Genomic DNA, 18,996 nt, shown 5'->3' with positions numbered 1-18,996 from the left:
CCAGTGTGGTTTCGTCTGCTTGAACGCCGGCCTCGTCAGCGTTGAAGTGCAAATGGATCTCGATGTAGCCAATGTAGGGAACTGTGCTTCCACTTGCACCAACCACGAGCAGGTCGTCAATGGATTCCAAGTGACGATGCGCCAACTTCTTGTGATAAAACTCAGCAGATATGCATGTCACTTGGGATCCAGTGTCCATAAGGCACTCACAGGGCACTCCGTCGACCTCAGCCCAGACAGTGGATTGGTCACCCACTAGTGCAGCTGGAGATTTCTTGGATGTGGCCTGAGATGGCTTCATCTGCAAATTCACCTTTGCAGATCGCCTTATGGGACTCTTCTTGGGTTTGTCTTTGGCCACCTGTCGTCCCTTTACTGGCGGCCTTCGGCGTTTCCCGCTGGCTGGTTTCTTGCTGCAATCTTCTGTTGCACCAAAACAGCATTGGTTTCGCCATTGCACTCATCCATGCGATGGCCATCTTTTCCACAGTTGTAGCAGATTAGGCGATAAGCGGGCTTCCTGGGTCCTCTCTGTCTCCCATTAGACCTCTGGTTGGTGGCTCCTGGTCTTGCCTGGGCAGCTGCACTCCCAGAGGGCATTAAGCTCGAAATTTGATGCTGCAAGGCGACCATCATCTCGTGAAGCTCCGCCACTCGATCCGTTTCTTGGAGGACTACCTGCTCATGGCATCCCTTTCCTTTCTGCCCACTCTTACGTTTCACCTCCTTTTCCTTCTCTTTCCGCTCCTCCTGTCTCACCTCATGAAGGAGGGACACAAAATCAGGGGGTGGGAGCCGCTTTCCCAATGCCAGGGTGTGAAGGAGGGCGTCGTTATACAGGCACCCACGAGAGAACTGATGAACCCTCGCCTTATCCATCCTTTGCGCATTTATCCCATCGTTCTCTTGGGCCCTGATCAGAAGGTCTTGGAGCCGAAGGAGGTAGTCCGATGGAAACTCCTCACTGGCCTGATAACATTCTGTGAAAAGTAGGTACAGCTCCTCCCCATCGGAGGTGGTGCCAAATGCCTTCTCCAGCCCCTCTAAACTATCCTTGGCGCTCACACCTTTCCCTAATGCCCATACTACGTTACTGGCAGGAGGTAAAAGAGCTTCTGTTAGCCTGCTGATTTTCTCAGACTCCGACAAATCATCCGCGTCGACTATCAGCTGGGTCTGACGTCTCCAATTGTCGAAGTCCGCTTCACCATTTGGTACAGGTCGTCGCCCAGAAAACAAACGGAGTCGGCGCCTGTGGGAAGATGGAGCTGAGACTATGTGTTTCACCACAGTCTCTGGTACGGTATCATGTTTGGGCTCTATTGGGGGACTAGCATTGGTACTACTGCTATCACTAAGTGATTCTGTGAGGTCTAAGAGTGTCTTACCCTGATCGGCCAGAAACTTCTCTAGCTCGGCCTTAAACTCAGAGTCGAGAGACATCTTTAAAAGATTATAAGGGTTAACTTTCCAAACGGGGTAAAAAGAATAGATTAGAATATTAAAGTGCCTAAATGTACAATTTATAGCACCAATCAGGATTCAAAAAAGTGTTAATTGTTATATAGAAGACAACAAAATAATTAAATGATGAGAATTGTTCGAAATAGCAAAATAGCAACCACAATAACAACTGAGCTGGACAAGCTACCCCTTGTTTACTGTTACGCCTGTCAGTAGTAGGGCTGCTACTGATTTGACCTGAACAACAGCAAAAAATTTGATAAGGTCACACTTCAAATTATTAAGACCACTTCCAAATATACGCTATGTCCAACTGAGTGTTTTACAAGTTGTGGCAATCAACATAACAACAATCATACACAGAAAATAGTTAGTCTCTTCCTAGCAAAGAGAGAGGTAAAGAGAACCTAATTCTCAATTAAAGCAATTACAAAAATGTATAATCTAAACAGGATTTTCCTTTTGGGAAAAAACAACTATTATTTTCCAAGAAAATTTAATATCCGGGCAGTGCCTCCATTTGTGTCACAGGTAAATCCTTGTTCACCTGCACCCAGTTCAGGGGTTTATTTTATACAGGAGATTTTAGTTAAAGAAACAACAAAACAAATAAGGATATCTCCACAGAGTAGTTTGAGTGAAAGATCCAAAAGAAAGGATTTATTAACACTTAACCTCAAAGGTAGGTTAAGCTACAAAATATCACTCATCCAATTAATAAGTATAATACATAAAAAAACATGTATTGGTAACCATATAACAGTTATATATATCAGCGGAATCTTTAGCCGACATGCAAGGCTTCACAAACTTACAGTGAAAACTCTTAACATATACAATAACTATACAAGGTTTAAAAGAAAGGGACTATAATTATCTTGAGGTATAAAACTATCAATCCTTCTGTTCATCTATGGCCAGGGCGGAGAACGTTGCCTTGGTAACAGGGGGGACAGTCTAAACCAGTTCCGATCGTCTAATACAGTAGGACTTTTAAGGGGCTGAACAGGGCGACCGATATCTGTTCAGGGAGGGTGACAACCAGGCGAAGAATACAATATTTAACAGTAGAAGAATTAACAGTACAAGAATATGGTTCTTGTACTCTCCTAAAAATATGACTTGTCTCGCTGGTGTCCAAATTAGCTCTCCCATTATTAATACAACAATGAGATTTTAATAAATGTAATTCTATAACCCGACATGAATAGAATGAATAGAAAGAGAAAGAGAGAAAAAGAGAGAGAGAAAGAAAGAGAGAGAGAGAGAAAGAGAGTTGATAACAACTAAGGTAATAAACTTACTCACAACAAACTAAGAATAAAATATATACAAAGTAGTATAGAACACAGCATAACTATGCTACAAAACATGAGCTCAACTGTACAACAATGTCATGAAATGATAAAGTAAAACTTAAGCTATTATATTCCAAGTCTCATCTCGACTGGAATAGAATTGAAAAGTTCAGAACATAACTAAGCTTTGGCAAATTGAGTTAGGCCAAACTATTATGTTGATGAAAATAAAAATATATCACATCTTTCTTAGAGTAAACCAAGAATAATTATCAGGGCAGTATAACATACTGAAATAGAACATATCCTATTCTATTCTGACTGAATGTAAATCATATCACTTCTTCTATCAAATAAAATACTACCAAAGACTTATGATAGTGAATATGAATAACTATATTAAAAAGGCAATATTCGATTACAGCCTTAGCAATGAATTAAAAGGAATTAGAAAACAGTGGGTCTTACCTGTTCAGGGAGGGTGACAACCAGGCGAAGAATACAATATTTAAAAGTAGAAGGAATAACAGTACAAGAATATGGTTCTTGTACTCTCCTAAAAATATGACTTGTCTCGCTGGTGTCCAAATTAGCTCTCAAAGGGAGAGCCAATCTTCCTCCCAAACTAGGCAAACAACCCCAATATTCCCTATTCCTAAGACAAAGGAGTACCAGTAAATGTATCCACTGGTCATTCATTGTTTATGTACTCTACGAATTAGGGAAGTGGTCTGGGTTTTTGACATAAACAAGGCCTATATGACAGGGGTCTCTTTGTTCCCTTCACCAGTGGCATATACCAGCTAGGTGGTCGAAACATAAAAAAGGTTTAAAGGGACAATTCAAAGAGGGGTGTAACAGTTTAAAGCAATATAGGTTTACTCAAAAACAGAATATACCTTGTTAATAAACAGGGTCTGACACCCATATTGACCATTATATTGACCATATTGTTGTCGTAAACAATAAAGCATGTCACATGCTGGTACGCGAAGCATAGGGGTTTCTTTATGTGTTTTCTTTCATTAGCAAGCTGACGTAACCGAAGTTATAGACAACCGGCTTCCCGACCAGCTTCCAATTCGGAGTCGGGCTCTAAAAAAAATACCCTTAAAAGCGTAGCTTACCTTAGGATTTCGAAAAAGTACTATTTTTCTTGAAAATTGACATTAACCACGTCCAATCTAAAAACACCCCCTTTATAAGATACGCGTTCTCCGCATCTTACCGCATATTATATTTGATTAAGACCCCTGGGGATCACATTTCTTATCAAGAAAGGTGAAAGAATACATCTGATTAAAAAAGATGAATCCTTGACTGAATAGGGATTATTGCTATTCATTGTCATTTATCTTCGTTCCATTGATCTCGAGCCAGCAGACAGCAAGAACTTGTGTGAAAATCACTTGGCTTTAGAAAGTCCATAGGAGTGGACGAAAGCTTGCCTACTAAAGATAATACAAAGTTTTGGTTTGGGGTCATGAATTTGGTTCAAATTAACATATTGGAAGCATGTGCGATTTTACAATATTCAACGAACGTTGTCGCGGTTGAAATCGAGTCTAGAAAGTGATGAAATTGTAAATACTGTAATAAACTCTCTCAAGACTGATATTACTTTAGCTTTAAAAGAATTTTTCTTGACTACAATCGAACGATTTGCTATTCCCGTTTGGAAATTATTTACATCAGAACTGCATATTCTGAGATTTTCATATTCGCAGCTACCATGGAATGTTTGAAATTTAGGGGCTACATTTTCTAGTGCTTTTAATACATTCACAGGGGCATCCAAATATATCAGAATTTTAAAGAATATCCATCCAATTTTCAAAATGATCAAAAACTTTGCATTAGAAGCTTAAACTACACGTTCTTGTTATGATTACCCCCAACCAATGAAGGTTTCTGTTTCATTGTGTGTGTTTATATCACTCAAGACAGCTATCCTAAAAGTTCTAAACTACAAAAACTCAATATAGGACCCCAGGAAATTTCTGGATCCGCCGCTGACAATATGGCTTACAGTCTATTCAATTTATTGACTTCAGTAGCTTACACCAATTACCGTTGGCATTAGACTTAAACAAAAGTTGTTGCTCTTATAGCGACCGACCCAAACATGCTAAAATCTCCGGTATTTTTAAATATTTATTTTAACCGTTTTTCAGAAGAAAAAATGTTTAAGGAATCAAAAATATGTATCAAAGCATTAAAAACTGGAAAATATCAGTTCAAAGAGGGAATAAAAGCAACAACAAAAGAAGAAAAAAAAGAAAAAAAATCGACCGACCGACCCAGGAGGAGGCACCTAGAAGGCATTACAACATTTTGTTTATGCCTTTATAGAAATGTTGTTGATAGTGACCTCTTTTATGAAACAAGTGCCAGATCTCTAGTTTCATTTGCCCAAATAAAATGAATTTTCATAGTAACTATTACTAATGATGAAAAACAATGGTTATAATAATGACATTAGTGTCTAAGTTATCTGACAGCTTCATAAATTAAGGCGATATATAAGTTGAATAGCCTCCCATAGCCTATCCTACGTGTATGGGCATTGACTGGATCGCATCACTAGATGGCGCTCAGTGATGAACTACATACATTTCGTCAAGTACCGGATTACAAAATTAAGATGGTCGGGGTAGAGCCACAGAACTGGGAAATATGTATTTTCTAGTTCTGTGGGTAGAGCCCACTGAACAAGAACTATACATTATTTAGTGCAAATTCAGTGGTAGAGCCGGGTGTGAAAAAGCTCCCTGTAACGAAACACAAGTCAACCTAAACCTATTATAGTACTTGACATAATATTGAACAGATGTTGTCATTGCTATCTTAGTCCTGATCTCAAAATATTCCAAACTTAAACATAATCAAAACAGAGAAAGAGTACTTTCTAGCGTGAAGAATGAAACTTAAGAGTTATTGGCGTGTTCGTTTCCCAACTCACGCCCATAAACTTGTTTGTGGCAGTTACGCGTGGCGAAGTCATGCACGAATTCGATGTCGATTCGCTTCTGGATGCAGTATAGATGAAAGTGCGAAGGCTTCCCTATCCTGGCCTGCATGATTGTGGTGCCTGCACTTCGTTGGTACGCAGTGTATACTCTGCCTGCAATTACATAGTTTAATTGCAGCTTACACCTCCAGTGCCCAGTGGCGGATCCAGGGGGGGGGGGGCCGGGGGCCCGGGGGCCGCCGCCGCCGCCCCCCCCCCCTGGGAAAAAAGGAGGGAAAAAAGGAAGGGAAAAAAGGGGAGAAAAAAAGAAGGAAAAAAAGCCAGTGTCACAAATAATGTATAAAAATATGCTCATCTGACCATAATCAAATGCCTAAAATCCCTGATATTCCGGGGTTTCCGCACCCTCGACCCCACCAGGGGCCCTAAGGCGGGCCCCTGAATGCTTATCTGACCGGAATGTATTGCCTTAAACCCCTGAGTTTCCGGGGGCGGACAAGGCAAAATATGTTCATCTGACCACAGGCGCGTAGCCAGGGGGCGGTGAGGGCGGCCAAAAAAAAAGAGAGAAAAGAAGAAAAAAAAGAGAACGTGAGAAGAAAAAGAAGCAGAAAAAAAAAACAGTTTTGAAATTCAGACAAGGATTAAGAGTCGAAAATGGAACAACGAATCGTCTTCTTTCTCTCATAATTTAATGAAACGTAAAAGCTTTTAAGTCACTCATTAGCATTTTTTTAATATACACTGTATTTGTTTTAATTAAAATAACAAAATAAACGAGGGGGGGGGGTCCTCCAAGACACACACACAAAAAAATTGAGGGGGGTTCGACACCCCCCCCCCCTGCGTACGCGCCTGGTATCAACGTACTACTAGTATTTTGGGAACCTCTCTACTTGGAATTGAGGTGGTTGCCCGAAAATTCAATGTGCACCTACCTTGATCGTATTCGCGTCAATATTACGCGCTATGTAAGCAAGAAGAACAATGGCGACAGGTCCTCTTTTTTATAGTGTTAAGAAAATATTTTAATTATTTCCACCTTCCATTCATTTTGAAGTTTGGCTACATAATGTATAAGCCTATTTGAGCAAGAGACGTAACGTTCGGCGATTCGGTCTATTACCCCCCCCCCCTTAAAACTCTTCTTAAAATTACCTTGAGTAAACATCCCCTTGTTTTCCGTTGTACGCCTGGATTTAAGCGCTTTGTGAAGTTTTTATTGAGTATATTCCTGTATTTTGTGAATTTTCTATTTTCGTGATTATCATATTACACTGCATCTCGTCTGGATTATCTTTATCTCTGAAGTCTGAACATTTTTTGATAATATTATAATAACAATAATATAACAATTATAATAATACTAATACATGTACTAATAATTATATTTGATATACCCAGTGAAGCCTTATCTGCATTAACGCTGTTCTTTCTGAGGGCCCTGTAATTATAATTCCCCAGCAATTGCCAGGTACCTATTTACACCTGCATCTACCATGGACAATGGCAAATGTGGAATAATGCCTTGCGAAAATACGATAGTGCCGGGCTGAGAATTGAACCCTCAACCTTTGGATTGAGAGTCAAATGAATGAACCACTAACACGAAACCTGTGATGACTCCCACTGATCGATTATGCACAATGACATTTTGACTTTATATTCATGACTAATCCAAGTTGGTGAGAGAAATTAGTTGATCAAGGAAAGGAGCGATTGGTAAATCATTGTTTTTTAATTCTGGTAAAGTATATGATTTTTATGGGAAGAGAATGGAGTTCATTTATAACCGTGGATGAAACTGAGGCTGGAAATTAAACGCAAGTTCAATAAAGATAAAATTGGAGGAAATTAATGTAGCATTTGTGAGAAATAAATTCCCATTACATGCATGCATCTGAGAAAATGTGAAAACTGGGAAGTGTTAGGGAAAGCGGGGTATGTAAAGGTGAAACGAAAGCAACACCTGAACTCATTGCGATAACGAAACCTGACCCAAAATGCATTCTCTATCCACACAAGTAGAAGGAGGTGGGTTATTAAAGTCCAAGGTGTTAGAGAAGAGGGAAGGGGGGGGGGGGAGTGTTTGAGGTAGATGGTGTATTTTTAAAAAGAAAAAACTAATAACGTTACTTATAAAAAAATAATATGTTGAGAAACTTGAAAATCAAATTCTAAAGAGTATTCAGTTTAATTCTGAAAACAAAGCAAGGCTTGTTCTTCTTATTTTATTATGAAATAATTGTTTCATACCGAAATATTTTCATATTATGTAATTGTGCAGTATTCTAGTCACTAGGCCTGCATTGTGAAATTATGAATAATGACTCTGAGTTATGTTGTATTTATATGTTCGTTTATCAAAGGATAACAGCTTTGTTATAATTTGGATTAAGTTTGCATAAGCTAAGACTATATGTGATGTTTTGTTTCTTTGTTATATGCGAAAAGGAAATAAAGTTTACTCATTTTCGAAACATGCAGGTATAAGGTTATATTAGGGTGCCGATATGAAGAACTGAGACGCTATCCTGCGCTCATTCGTTCTGTTAGCCCGCCACCTGCGATTGCACATCGCCAATAGGACGTTGCTTTTGCTTGTTCAAGGAAATATTGCAATATAAATATAAAATTGGTATATTATGTAGCTTCACAAGAAAGAAGAAAGAAAATTCCTTTTATCCCTATAAAATAACTTAGTTAAATTATGAAAATAAAACAAAAATCAGAATTAAAAATGTTTACAATGCAAAAAGTAAATGTATTCTCTGATACACTTTAATAGATAGTTGGATAGTGTAAGACTAGATTCTGATCACGCACGAAGCAAAAGATCCGTAAATAAACATTACTGTACGGTACATAATGTATCGTACGTACGTACAGTACAGTACATACGAGAGTTGTACTTTGCACCAGACTTGCACGAAAGATATACTGATCCGGATGATCTGATTCTGCTAAATATAAATAGGCCTATCACTTTTCCTTCTGTTTATCGTTGGATGTTTCGTTTATATTCAGGTGAGCGTCATGAGCTTGTTAACTTAAGGAAGTAGACTTGTATGGTGGAGCTCCTATTCCTAACCATGCTTAGACCTAACAATAATAATTCAGTAACACTAACATTAACATCCAATTTAGTAACATGCATAGTGCCATGGCTAGGCAGGGCCAGGGCAAGGCGCGGCGCAAGACGGCAATTCACATCTGCACGATTTTCTCCATCAAGAAAATCATACAGATGTTACTTTATTGCCGTCTTGCGCCTTGCGCCTTGCCCTGCCTAGCCTTAACTGAGTATTAATATACAACTGTACATGAATTATGTTTTCAATTTGACAATAAATGATTAGGCTAGATCTAATGATTAATGATTATTTGCCGAGGCAAATGTTGTTGTGTAATGTTACAATTCATGAAAGCTGCTATAGTAGCATAGACCTAGATCTAATGTTAGACAGAAATAACCGTCTGATTTGGTCATTTCTTTTATAAAACTGATATTTGTTGACATTCCCAAATACAGACGGTAACCCAGGGATCTCGTACCGTGGGGGTGGCTAGAGCCACCGATGTACATCTAGGGTGTCTGATCGCGCACCCGATGTTGTGTGCTAAAATTCTTCCCATAGAGATTACACGCATCCCTATGCAGTCTACGTGCATTGCGCGACCATGCAAAAAAAGTCAATTTTTTTTTTTCAATTCGAGATTCAAACCTTTATCTGTTGTGATCCTGAAGGTGATAATCAATAAATGAGGTGTCATATGAAAGAGCAGGTAAATTCCAATATTTCTAAAGGGGCGTAGCCCCCGAAATTCTAAAAATATCTTGGTCAAAACAGCAATTGAAACATTGTGTCCTGGCTAACTCTGAGGTTTGTCACTTTTGAGATATGACGCCCCGATCGATAAGTAGTCCCAGTCCTAAGGAACAATTCTATGTGCTTATATTTTCGCTAGCCCCCAGGGATCACAACTGATAACAGTTTAAAAATACCCTTCTCGCTATTTGGTGGATCAGCTAATTAGGGGGCGTGCGCTCCGCTCAGTCCAAACCATGGTTACATCGCGTAACATCTCCGCGCACGAACGAAACCCCAAATTCAAGTATGGGTGGCCATTCGCGGCATAGAACCCGGAAGTGAATACACGTTATAGTCAATGGCAATATCGCGGAGACATCTCCGCGATATTGCCATTGACTATAACGTGCATTCACTTCCGGGTTTATTGTGCGACGAACGCCAACCATACTAGTCAATGGCACATGTCGCGGAGACAGCGTAGCTCAAGCTGCAAGTCGCGGATTGGCTTAGCAGCATGCGTACGATATGCATACGCTTGCATATCGCGCGATGGTTCCATGACACATGCTCCGCCGACGATTGCTCCGCCGACATTTACTCCGCAAAACGCGACAATTGCTCCGCGACATTTGCTCCGCGACATTTGCTCCGACGTCAAATGCTCCGCCGACAGGTGCTCCGCCGACAGTTGCTCCGCCGACAGTTGCTCCGCCGACAATTGCTCCGCCGACAGATGCTCCGCCGACAATTGCTCCTCCGACAATTGCTCCGCCGACAATTGCTCCGCCGTCAATTGCTCCGCAAAACGCGACAATTGCTCCGCCGACATTTGCTCCGCCTGAAGCGACACTTGCTCCGCCGACATTTGCTCCACCGACATTTGCTCCGCCGACATTTGCTCCGCCGTCAATTGCTCCGCCGACAATTGCTCCGCCTGAAGCGACAATTGCTCCGGTGACATATGCTCCGCCGACAATTGCTCCGACGACATTTGCTCCGCCGACAATTGCTCCGCCGACAATTGCTCCGTCGACAATTGCTCCGCCGACAATTGCTCCGCCTGAAGCGACAATTGCTCCGGTGACATTTGCTCCGACGACATTTGCTCCGCATGAAGCGACACTTGCTCCGGTGACATTCGCTCCGACGACATTTGCTCCGCCCAAAAAGTGTCCCATTAAATACAAATGCTACTAGTACTACGACAAATGCTCCGCCGACAGTTGCTCCGCCGACAGTTGCTCCGCCGACAATTGCTCCGCCGACAGATGCTCCGCCGACAATTGCTCCTCCGACAATTGCTCCGCCGACAATTGCTCCGCCGTCAATTGCTCCGCAAAACGCGACAATTGCTCCGCCGACATTTGCTCCGCCTGAAGCGACACTTGCTCCGCCGACATTTGCTCCGCCGACAATTGCTCCGCCGACATTTGCTCCGCCGTCAATTGCTCCGCCGACAATTGCTCCGCCTGAAGCGACAATTGCTCCGGTGACATATGCTCCGCCAACAATTGCTCCGACGACATTTGCTCCGCCGACAATTGCTCCGCCGACAATTGCTCCGTCGACAATTGCTCCGCCGACAATTGCTCCGCCTGAAGCGACAATTGCTCCGGTGACATTTGCTCCGACGACATTTGCTCCGCATGAAGCGACACTTGCTCCGGTGACATTCGCTCCGACGACATTTGCTCCGCCCAAAAAGTGTCCCATTAAATACAAATGCTACTAGTACTACGACAAATGCTTCGCCGACAATATTTTTTTTCACGGGTTGTTTTTGTTTGTTTCTTTTTTTCTTCATTTTTTGAATGCATTTCATGACATTATGTAAATGAAATGAAATGAATGAATGTTGATAATGTGGGAGGAAAAAGCAGTTGCCTAAAAGTCATTTCGAATATACTGAAATAACTTTCCATCTATCACTGTACGTCCCACATAATGTACACTAAACACTCATTACATGTCATGGGAAGTTTTTTTTTTTTAAAGTAGAGCAGCAAGCCATATTCCCCAATACGCGCATACCTCCTAGTTAATTTCAAACAGCTCATCAATATGTAAGACCTGAAATTACCTCAATGAAAGAAGACTAATAACATGAGAGGAAAGAAAAGAGCAAAAAATACAACCGTTTTTTGCTATTCCCCATAATGTTTGATTTAAAAAAATAAAAAATAAAATTATAGCTCCTTACGCAAGTTCTCCGGCGAAAGATAATTGCTCCGCTCAAAATCTGTTTCTTGTATTACTCATTAGCTGATCCAAAGCTCAAGGCTATCTCTCTCTCTCTCTCTCTTTCTCTCTCTCCCATGCTCCTCCTTTTCCTGTTTACACCGTTTTCTTGTCTTCTTTGCTCTTTTCTTTCCTCTCATGCTATTAGTCTTCTTTCATTTCCATCACTTCTTCTCTGCTCCCCCTCTCGAGTTCTATTTCTCTCGTGAAATTGAAACGTAAAGTAATACAATCATGTAGTACATTCTTGTTTAGAATAATATTTTCAATAATATCCAGTCCATTTTCTAAAGGTTTCTTTCCTTTAGTTAAGTGTATGTAGCTTTAATATATATATGTTAGTGTGCAAAACACTCCGTTTCATTCGAGTACTTTGTTTTCACTAAATAATTTAAGGGACTCACGAAGCCACCGGAAGAAGAGCAATTGGCTTATCATGAAGAACTAACATCAAACTGCAACAAAATGATTTGTATAAATGTGAATAAGCAGAAAGGCTGCCATCTCATTTTCCCGTCTGAATGGGTTCTCTTCCTTACGTATATAAGTGCCCTTATTTTCTAAACTTTTTTTTAATATTTGTGTGTTTATTAAATTTTCAATCATATAACAATTACATATTTACAAGTCATTGGTAATAATTAGACAAACAAAAAAACCAATATGTATATTAAGAACAACTAACAATAATGAAAGGACAGGAAAGAAAACATTATAGTAAAAAAAAATACACTGTACACATATAAATCATAGTTTGAACTCCAGTGCATAAAGGGGAGTGAGGGGGCACAGGAATAAAAGTTAAATCAACATGAGTATCATAAGTCAAATCGCCATTTCTTAAAATGCGAAACAAGCTTGTTCCTTTTTTTCGCTGAGAAATATTCAATATCTTTTTGTTTCTCTATAATACTCTTAAAAAGATCAACACTTGGTAAATCCCCCTTACTTATTTTCTAAACTTCCATGATGACCTATTACATTGTATAATGCTTTACCTAGTAAGATGCATTGATCGAGGTAATTTCAGGTATTACATATTGATGAGCTACTTGAAATTAACTAGGAGGTATGCGCGTATTGGGGAATGTGGCTTGCTGCTCCACTTTTTAAAAAAAACTTCCCATGACATGTAATGAGTGTTTAGTATACATTATATGGGACGTACAGTGATAGATGGAAAGTTATTTCAGTATATTCGAAATGACTTTTAGGTAACTCCTTTTTCCTCCCACTTCTTTAACATTCATTCATTTCATTTCATCTACATTATTTCAAGAAATGCATTCAGAAAATGAAGAAGAAAAAAAGAAACGAAAAAAATAGGTGTAAAGAAAATATTGTCGGCGAAGCATTTGTCGTAGTACTAGTAGCATTTGTAGTTTATGGGACACTTTTTGGGCGGAGCAAATGTCGTCGGAGCAAATGTCGGCGGAGCAATTGTCGCTTCAGGCGGAGCAATTGTTGGCGGAGCAATTATCGGCGGAGCAAATGTCGGTGGAGCAAATGTCGGTGGAGCAAATGTCGGCGGAGCAATTGTCGCTTCAGGCGAAGCAATTGTCGGCGGAGCAAATGTCGGCGGAGCAATTGTCGCTTCAGGCGGAGCAAATGTCGGCGGAGCAATTGTCGGCGGAGCAAATGTCGGCGGAGCAAATGTCGGCGGAGCAATTGTCGCGTTTTGCGGAGCAATTGACGGCGGAGCAATTGTCGGCGGAGCAATTGTCGGCGGAGCAATTGTCGGCGGAGCATCTGTCGGCGGAGCAATTGTCGGCAGAGCAACTGTCGGCGGAGCAACTGTCGGCGGAGCAACTGTCGGCGGAGCATTTGACGTCGGAGCAAATGTCGCGGAGCAAATGTCGCGGAGCAATTGTCGCGTTTTGCGGAGTAAATGTCGGCGGAGCAATCGTCGGCGGAGCATGTGTCGGGTTACCCGCGCGATACAGCTGTTTGGCTAAATTTAGCAAAACAACATCACTCTGCGTAGACGTCTTTTTCGTCGATTTTGACCAAAATGATATGAATATACCAGCGTTTTGGAGGGGCTGTAACTTTTGATAGAAACATCGGTGAGACTTGAAATTTGAAATGTATTATTCTGATAACATCTTTTATTCAAATATCAAACAAAAATGGTGAAAAACGATCCCAAATTGAAAATTGAAAAATCGTTCAGACACCCTAGTACATCTTTTCGTTCAAAACATTTTCTCCCCGATTTTCTTTATTTACATCTTATTTTCTGATTTCTAAATCAGATGTAAATTAGGTCGGTACATATACCTCCTAATTACAGTTTTCAAAATTTGCTAACCTATTATAGAATGTGAAATTTACGGACTTACTTATTATGAGTTATCCAATTTTATCTCAGAACCGCAAAGCAGTACGTTCATGCATTCAAACTATTACCCGGCGGCCGATATATTTCCGGTTCAACCTACCAAAACATAGCCAATGGCCAATCAGAGCACTCGTTTCGTGGGAGTTCGTTGGTCAAGCCGGGCTGACTCGTACGTAGCTACGGTAGCTATTGGACGTTCGAAAAGAAAAAATGAATATTCATCAACTAAAACCAAGACAGATAATGTTGACGACGAGACTTTCTCGGATTAATCATTAATTTAGGATCTAAATGAGCAAGCTATCGTAAGTCAAATAAGCTATATATATATATATATATATATATATATATATATGTTATTTTTAATTTTTATTATAATTGCAGCAGTTATGAGGATGTAAAGAGTGAAAATCTCGTTGCATATATCTCATTCATCGCGGTCCGGTCGAACCGAACCATTTGTTCCGTACAGTCCCTTACAGTCCCGATAGGCCATACTTCAGTCTCTATAATCGGAGGTCTAGTGGAGCCAGACGTAGTCTCAGTGGAACAACTGATGATTAGAGAGACTGAAGTTTTCGGTCTACTATAATGTACATATGAGATTTCCCGATGTATACTTTAACACAGAGATAGCATAGCCTGATAGCAGCCCAGACTCCTTCAACTGTTCTTATTAGGGTGTCTGATCGCGCACCCGATGTTGTGTGCTAAAATTACTTGGCTTTAGAGATTGCACGCATCCCTATGCAGCCTACGTGCATTGCGCGACCATGCAAAATTGGTCTTTGTCATCTGAGGGTAATACTCGATAAATGAGGTGTCATATGAAAGAGCAGGTGAATTCCAATATTTCCAACGGGGGGTCATCTCTGAATTCTAAAAATATCTTGGTCAAAACAGCAATTTCAACATTGTGTCCTGGCTAACTCCGAGGTTTGTCACTTTTGAGATATGACCCCCCCCCCCCCCCGATCGATAAGAAGTCCCAGTCCTAAGGAATATATCTATGCGCTTATTTTTTCGCTAGCCCCCAGGGATCACAACTGATTACAGTTTGAAAATACCCTTCCCCCTATTTGTTGGATCAGCTAATTAGGGAGGCGTGCGTTCCGCTCAATCCAAACCATGGTTACATCACGTAACATCTGCGCGTATAGTGAATGAAAGTATGGATAGCCGTTCGCACAATAAAACCCGGAAGTGAATACACGTTATAGTCAATGGCAATATCGCGGAGACAATGTGGCCTCAAGCTGCAAGTTGCGCATAACATGCGTATGCTATGCATACGCTTGCATATCGCGTGATACAGCTGTTTGGCTAAACTTAGCAAAACAACATAGCTCTGCATGTACGTCTTTTTCGTCAATTCTGACCAAAATGGTATGAATATTGCAGCATTTTGGAGGGGCTGTATCTTTTGATAGAAACATCGGTGAGACTTGAAATTTGAAATGTATTATTTTGATTTCATTTTTTATTCAAATATCAAACAAAAATGGTGAAAAACGATCCCAAATTGAAAATTGAAAAATCGTTCAGACACCCTATTCTTATAATGTTTATATGTTTTTTTTTTTTTTAAATCTTAATTTCCAGAATAAATAAATAAAATACTATATAGATCTATTCGTTATTCTGTAAAATTTGTTGATATTGTTACGATGAAAATTTTCATTTTTGTATTGATTGGGTTCGAGCCTACCTTGTTTTGATCAGCGCTTAGTACGCATGCGTATTCGTTAAGTCTGCGACGAGTAGTCGAATACTCGCAATGTTTACAACTACTAGAATAAGAGAAATCGTACTACTCGGCCGCCATTTTATTTTTTCGCCGGCGCCTGGCAATGTTCAGGCCGACGCTTACCCGTGCCCAGGAGGCAGCGTCGGCATGTTTCCCAGCTCACTCACTGTCAACTCACCACTCAGAAACAGGGACCAAATGTCCGGATTTCTGTTTGGACTCGGAGGAAAATGGATTATTCTGTCATCTTTGGTTTATAAAACAGCATGTTTACTATTACATTGTATTATTATTTTTAGATCGGCGCCTTCAGCTGCAACTCGAAGTAAAATTGCTTGAGTTTTCAGAGATGGACTTGATACTTCTCCCGTAGTATGGTGGTGGCAAAACCCCCCCCCCCCCCCCCAAAAAAAAAAAAAAAAAATTATTAAAAAATTTAAAATTTAAAAAAAAACATGGCGTCCGAATATTCAAGTATTTGCCTGTAAGCCTGGGAGTGTACCCGAGTACCTCATTACACGGTTATGCAAAGCCTTAGTATTCGTGTTTATAGTTCGCGATCCCGATGTTGCAAAGGTCAGGGTTTTAGATTTAAGTGGCGTCAGTGAAGTGACAAGTCGTACCCACCACTGAAAAGTCTCTAGCTATAACACTATTGATATCACCTAGCCTTATATTGCCACCCATACCCTGCGAGAAGAGAGAGGTAAACAAAACCTGAAGTGCATTCATAATCACCCCTTCCTGCACCCGACAAACATTGCACACTGGCTTTGGCGTTCGTTAAACGTTAGTCACCTACATGTAGACCTAGTGCCTAATATGATAATAATAAAGTAATGGGAAGGAGCACTAATTTTTAAATTTTATTTTGGCCCTCAAAAATTTGGAAAATCGCAACCCCCCCCCCCCCCCCCCCCTCTGCGCCAGGGGAGGGGGCAGGGAAAAAATTATTTAAAAAATTTGGGGGGCTACTTTTTAACCTTGTTTGCATGAAAATAACACTCTTTAATTTGTTTTGCTTTGAACTCTATGCAAATTTTTTTGGGCTCTTTTACAACTTTCTGGGGCTCTTTTTGGCATTTGGGAGGCTAATTCGCTCCGAGCCTCCGTGTATTTTTCCACTGGGATGGGGCCCATCTCCAAAAAAAGGTAAAATTAACGCGCAACTCAAACATCGTTTCTTCAGTTACGCACTTCGGGCATCGGGTCAGCCCGCTGCCAAAACCTTTAGGCAGTAGTGTACATGTACATGTAGTTTAGGGCTGCGACGTGTAGTTGAATGCTCGAGTACCCGCACGGTTGACAACTACTCGGCTACGATTTTTCGTACCCAAATATTCGGCCGCAAAAAAAAAAAATATAAAAAATAAAAATAAATAAATCTGTCCAGGCTGACGCTTACCCGTGCCTGGGTGAGCGGCAGCCCCTGGCATGGTGCCGTCGGTAAAAATGTTTCCAAACTCAAGCACTGTCAAACTCACCACTCAGAAACTGGGACTAAATGTCTGGATTTCTGTTTGGACTTGGAGGAAAATGGATTATTCTGCCATCTTTGGTTTTTAAAACAGCATTGTTTACTGTTATTATTATTATTAAATCGGCGCCTTCAACTGCAACTCGAAGTAAAATTGCATGCGTTTTCGGCGAAAGAACTGGGATACTGCTCCAGTGGTATGTTGGTGGCAAAAAAAAAATAAAAATAAATAAATTAAAAAAAATCAAACAAATTCAAACAAATTTAAAAAAAAATCAAAAAAAATTATAAAAAAGCATGGCGTCCGAATATTCGAGTATTCGCTTGTAAGCCTGGGAGTGTACTCGGGTACCTCATTACAATGTTGTGCACAGCCTTAGTTAGTATGTAGAATCCTAATTTCCTACAAGGTACAATGGGAGTAATAACATCAAAGACTAAGTAGTGGATTTGTTAGTAATTTGTTGCACAACAGATAATAATTCTATCATGTATGGGTAACCAGTAAAGGCATGTCAGCATTGGTGTAATGGGGTCCCTCCCTTTTGCATGTTCTACCAGTCTTGCAGCGCTGTTCTGTACCATTTGCAGTTTTATTCAAATATCTTTCTCGCAAGCGTCGTCGAGTTTTGGTTTTGTCATTCATTATTAAGAATAAGCCAAATAAATTTCATTTGACTTATTCTTAATCTGAACCTGAAAATAATAGGGCTCAATTCTCCTTTCCGGGTGGAGTAAAATGAGTCATACTGGGTGTGCACATGAAATAATAAAATAATATCATTGGAAACGCTGTTGCACATGACAACACTCCTACAGGCTACAATGCATGAGGTAACCCGTATAAACAGTATTGACCTTACATACACGCGTTAGTGCTAAATATTACAAATTTATCAAATGCATCATGCACATGTACAAAACAAATTGGAGAAAAATGAGAATTGTTGTTGAAATATTTGATTTTAAATATGATGCTAACAGATCATACTGTTCATGTTACCTTTAATGACAACCTAAAAGAAAGCAGAACAAACTAGAGTTAAAGCAGACTACCGGTAGTGAATGTTTGAACGAAATAGGACAAAAAGGAAGAAAGTCCTGAAATTTTGGAAGTCACAATATGTATATCATTTGGACTTGAAATTGGCTGAAATGGTAATGTCACTGTGACTTAGTGCCAGGCATCTTTCCCCTTTGTACGAACACACAAAATTACTGAAATGTCAATTTTTCAAACTGTATTAATACTCAGGAGTGTCTTCTTTGGAGGACCTAGTGTATAGCCTAGGCTATAATAATATGCTATCTAGGATGCTATCTTTTGAGTAGCCTCCCAAAGGAGAAGGCAATCGGGAGAAAAATAGAAATATGTGTAAATGATATTTTTGTATATCGGTACGACAAACATTGAGTTGTCCTTCTCTTTGTCATAATGACTGACCAAATTTTGAGATTTGCATACATACATGTAAGTGAAGTCATATTTCAAATGTTCACAAATAGATCTCCTATCATTGCGAAGATTACTTCAAGTTCAAACTTTCTCTGTTCTGTTTAACTTATTTTTCTCCTTTTATATACATTTGTACGTGAACTTATTGCAAAATTTGGATTGCAGTTTAAATGCTCATTTTCTCCTTTA

At 40.1% G+C, this 18,996-nt stretch overlaps 1 protein-coding gene across 1 annotated transcript; it reads right to left on the bottom strand.

The window, feature by feature from the left end:
- Positions 1-346: 346 nt before the first annotated feature.
- On the bottom strand, positions 347-3,680 carry LOC755107 (paraneoplastic antigen Ma3 homolog). The gene is made up of 2 exons (XM_030973905.1): positions 3,231-3,680; positions 347-2,485 (listed from the first exon to the last, which is right to left on the bottom strand). Exon 2 carries the CDS (start codon positions 1,441-1,443, stop codon positions 373-375), a length of 1,071 nt encoding a protein of 356 aa, XP_030829765.1. The 5' UTR covers positions 1,444-2,485; positions 3,231-3,680; the 3' UTR covers positions 347-372.
- Positions 3,681-18,996: the final 15,316 nt, after the last annotated feature.

This window comes from Strongylocentrotus purpuratus, unplaced genomic scaffold (assembly GCF_000002235.5).
Source record: "Strongylocentrotus purpuratus isolate Spur 01 unplaced genomic scaffold, Spur_5.0 spur5_scaffold_7, whole genome shotgun sequence".
In the NCBI taxonomy this organism is placed as follows: Eukaryota; Metazoa; Echinodermata; class Echinoidea; order Camarodonta; family Strongylocentrotidae; genus Strongylocentrotus; species Strongylocentrotus purpuratus.
The sequence above is the reverse complement of the archived record's forward strand: the minus strand, read 5'-3'. Positions and strand labels throughout refer to the sequence as shown.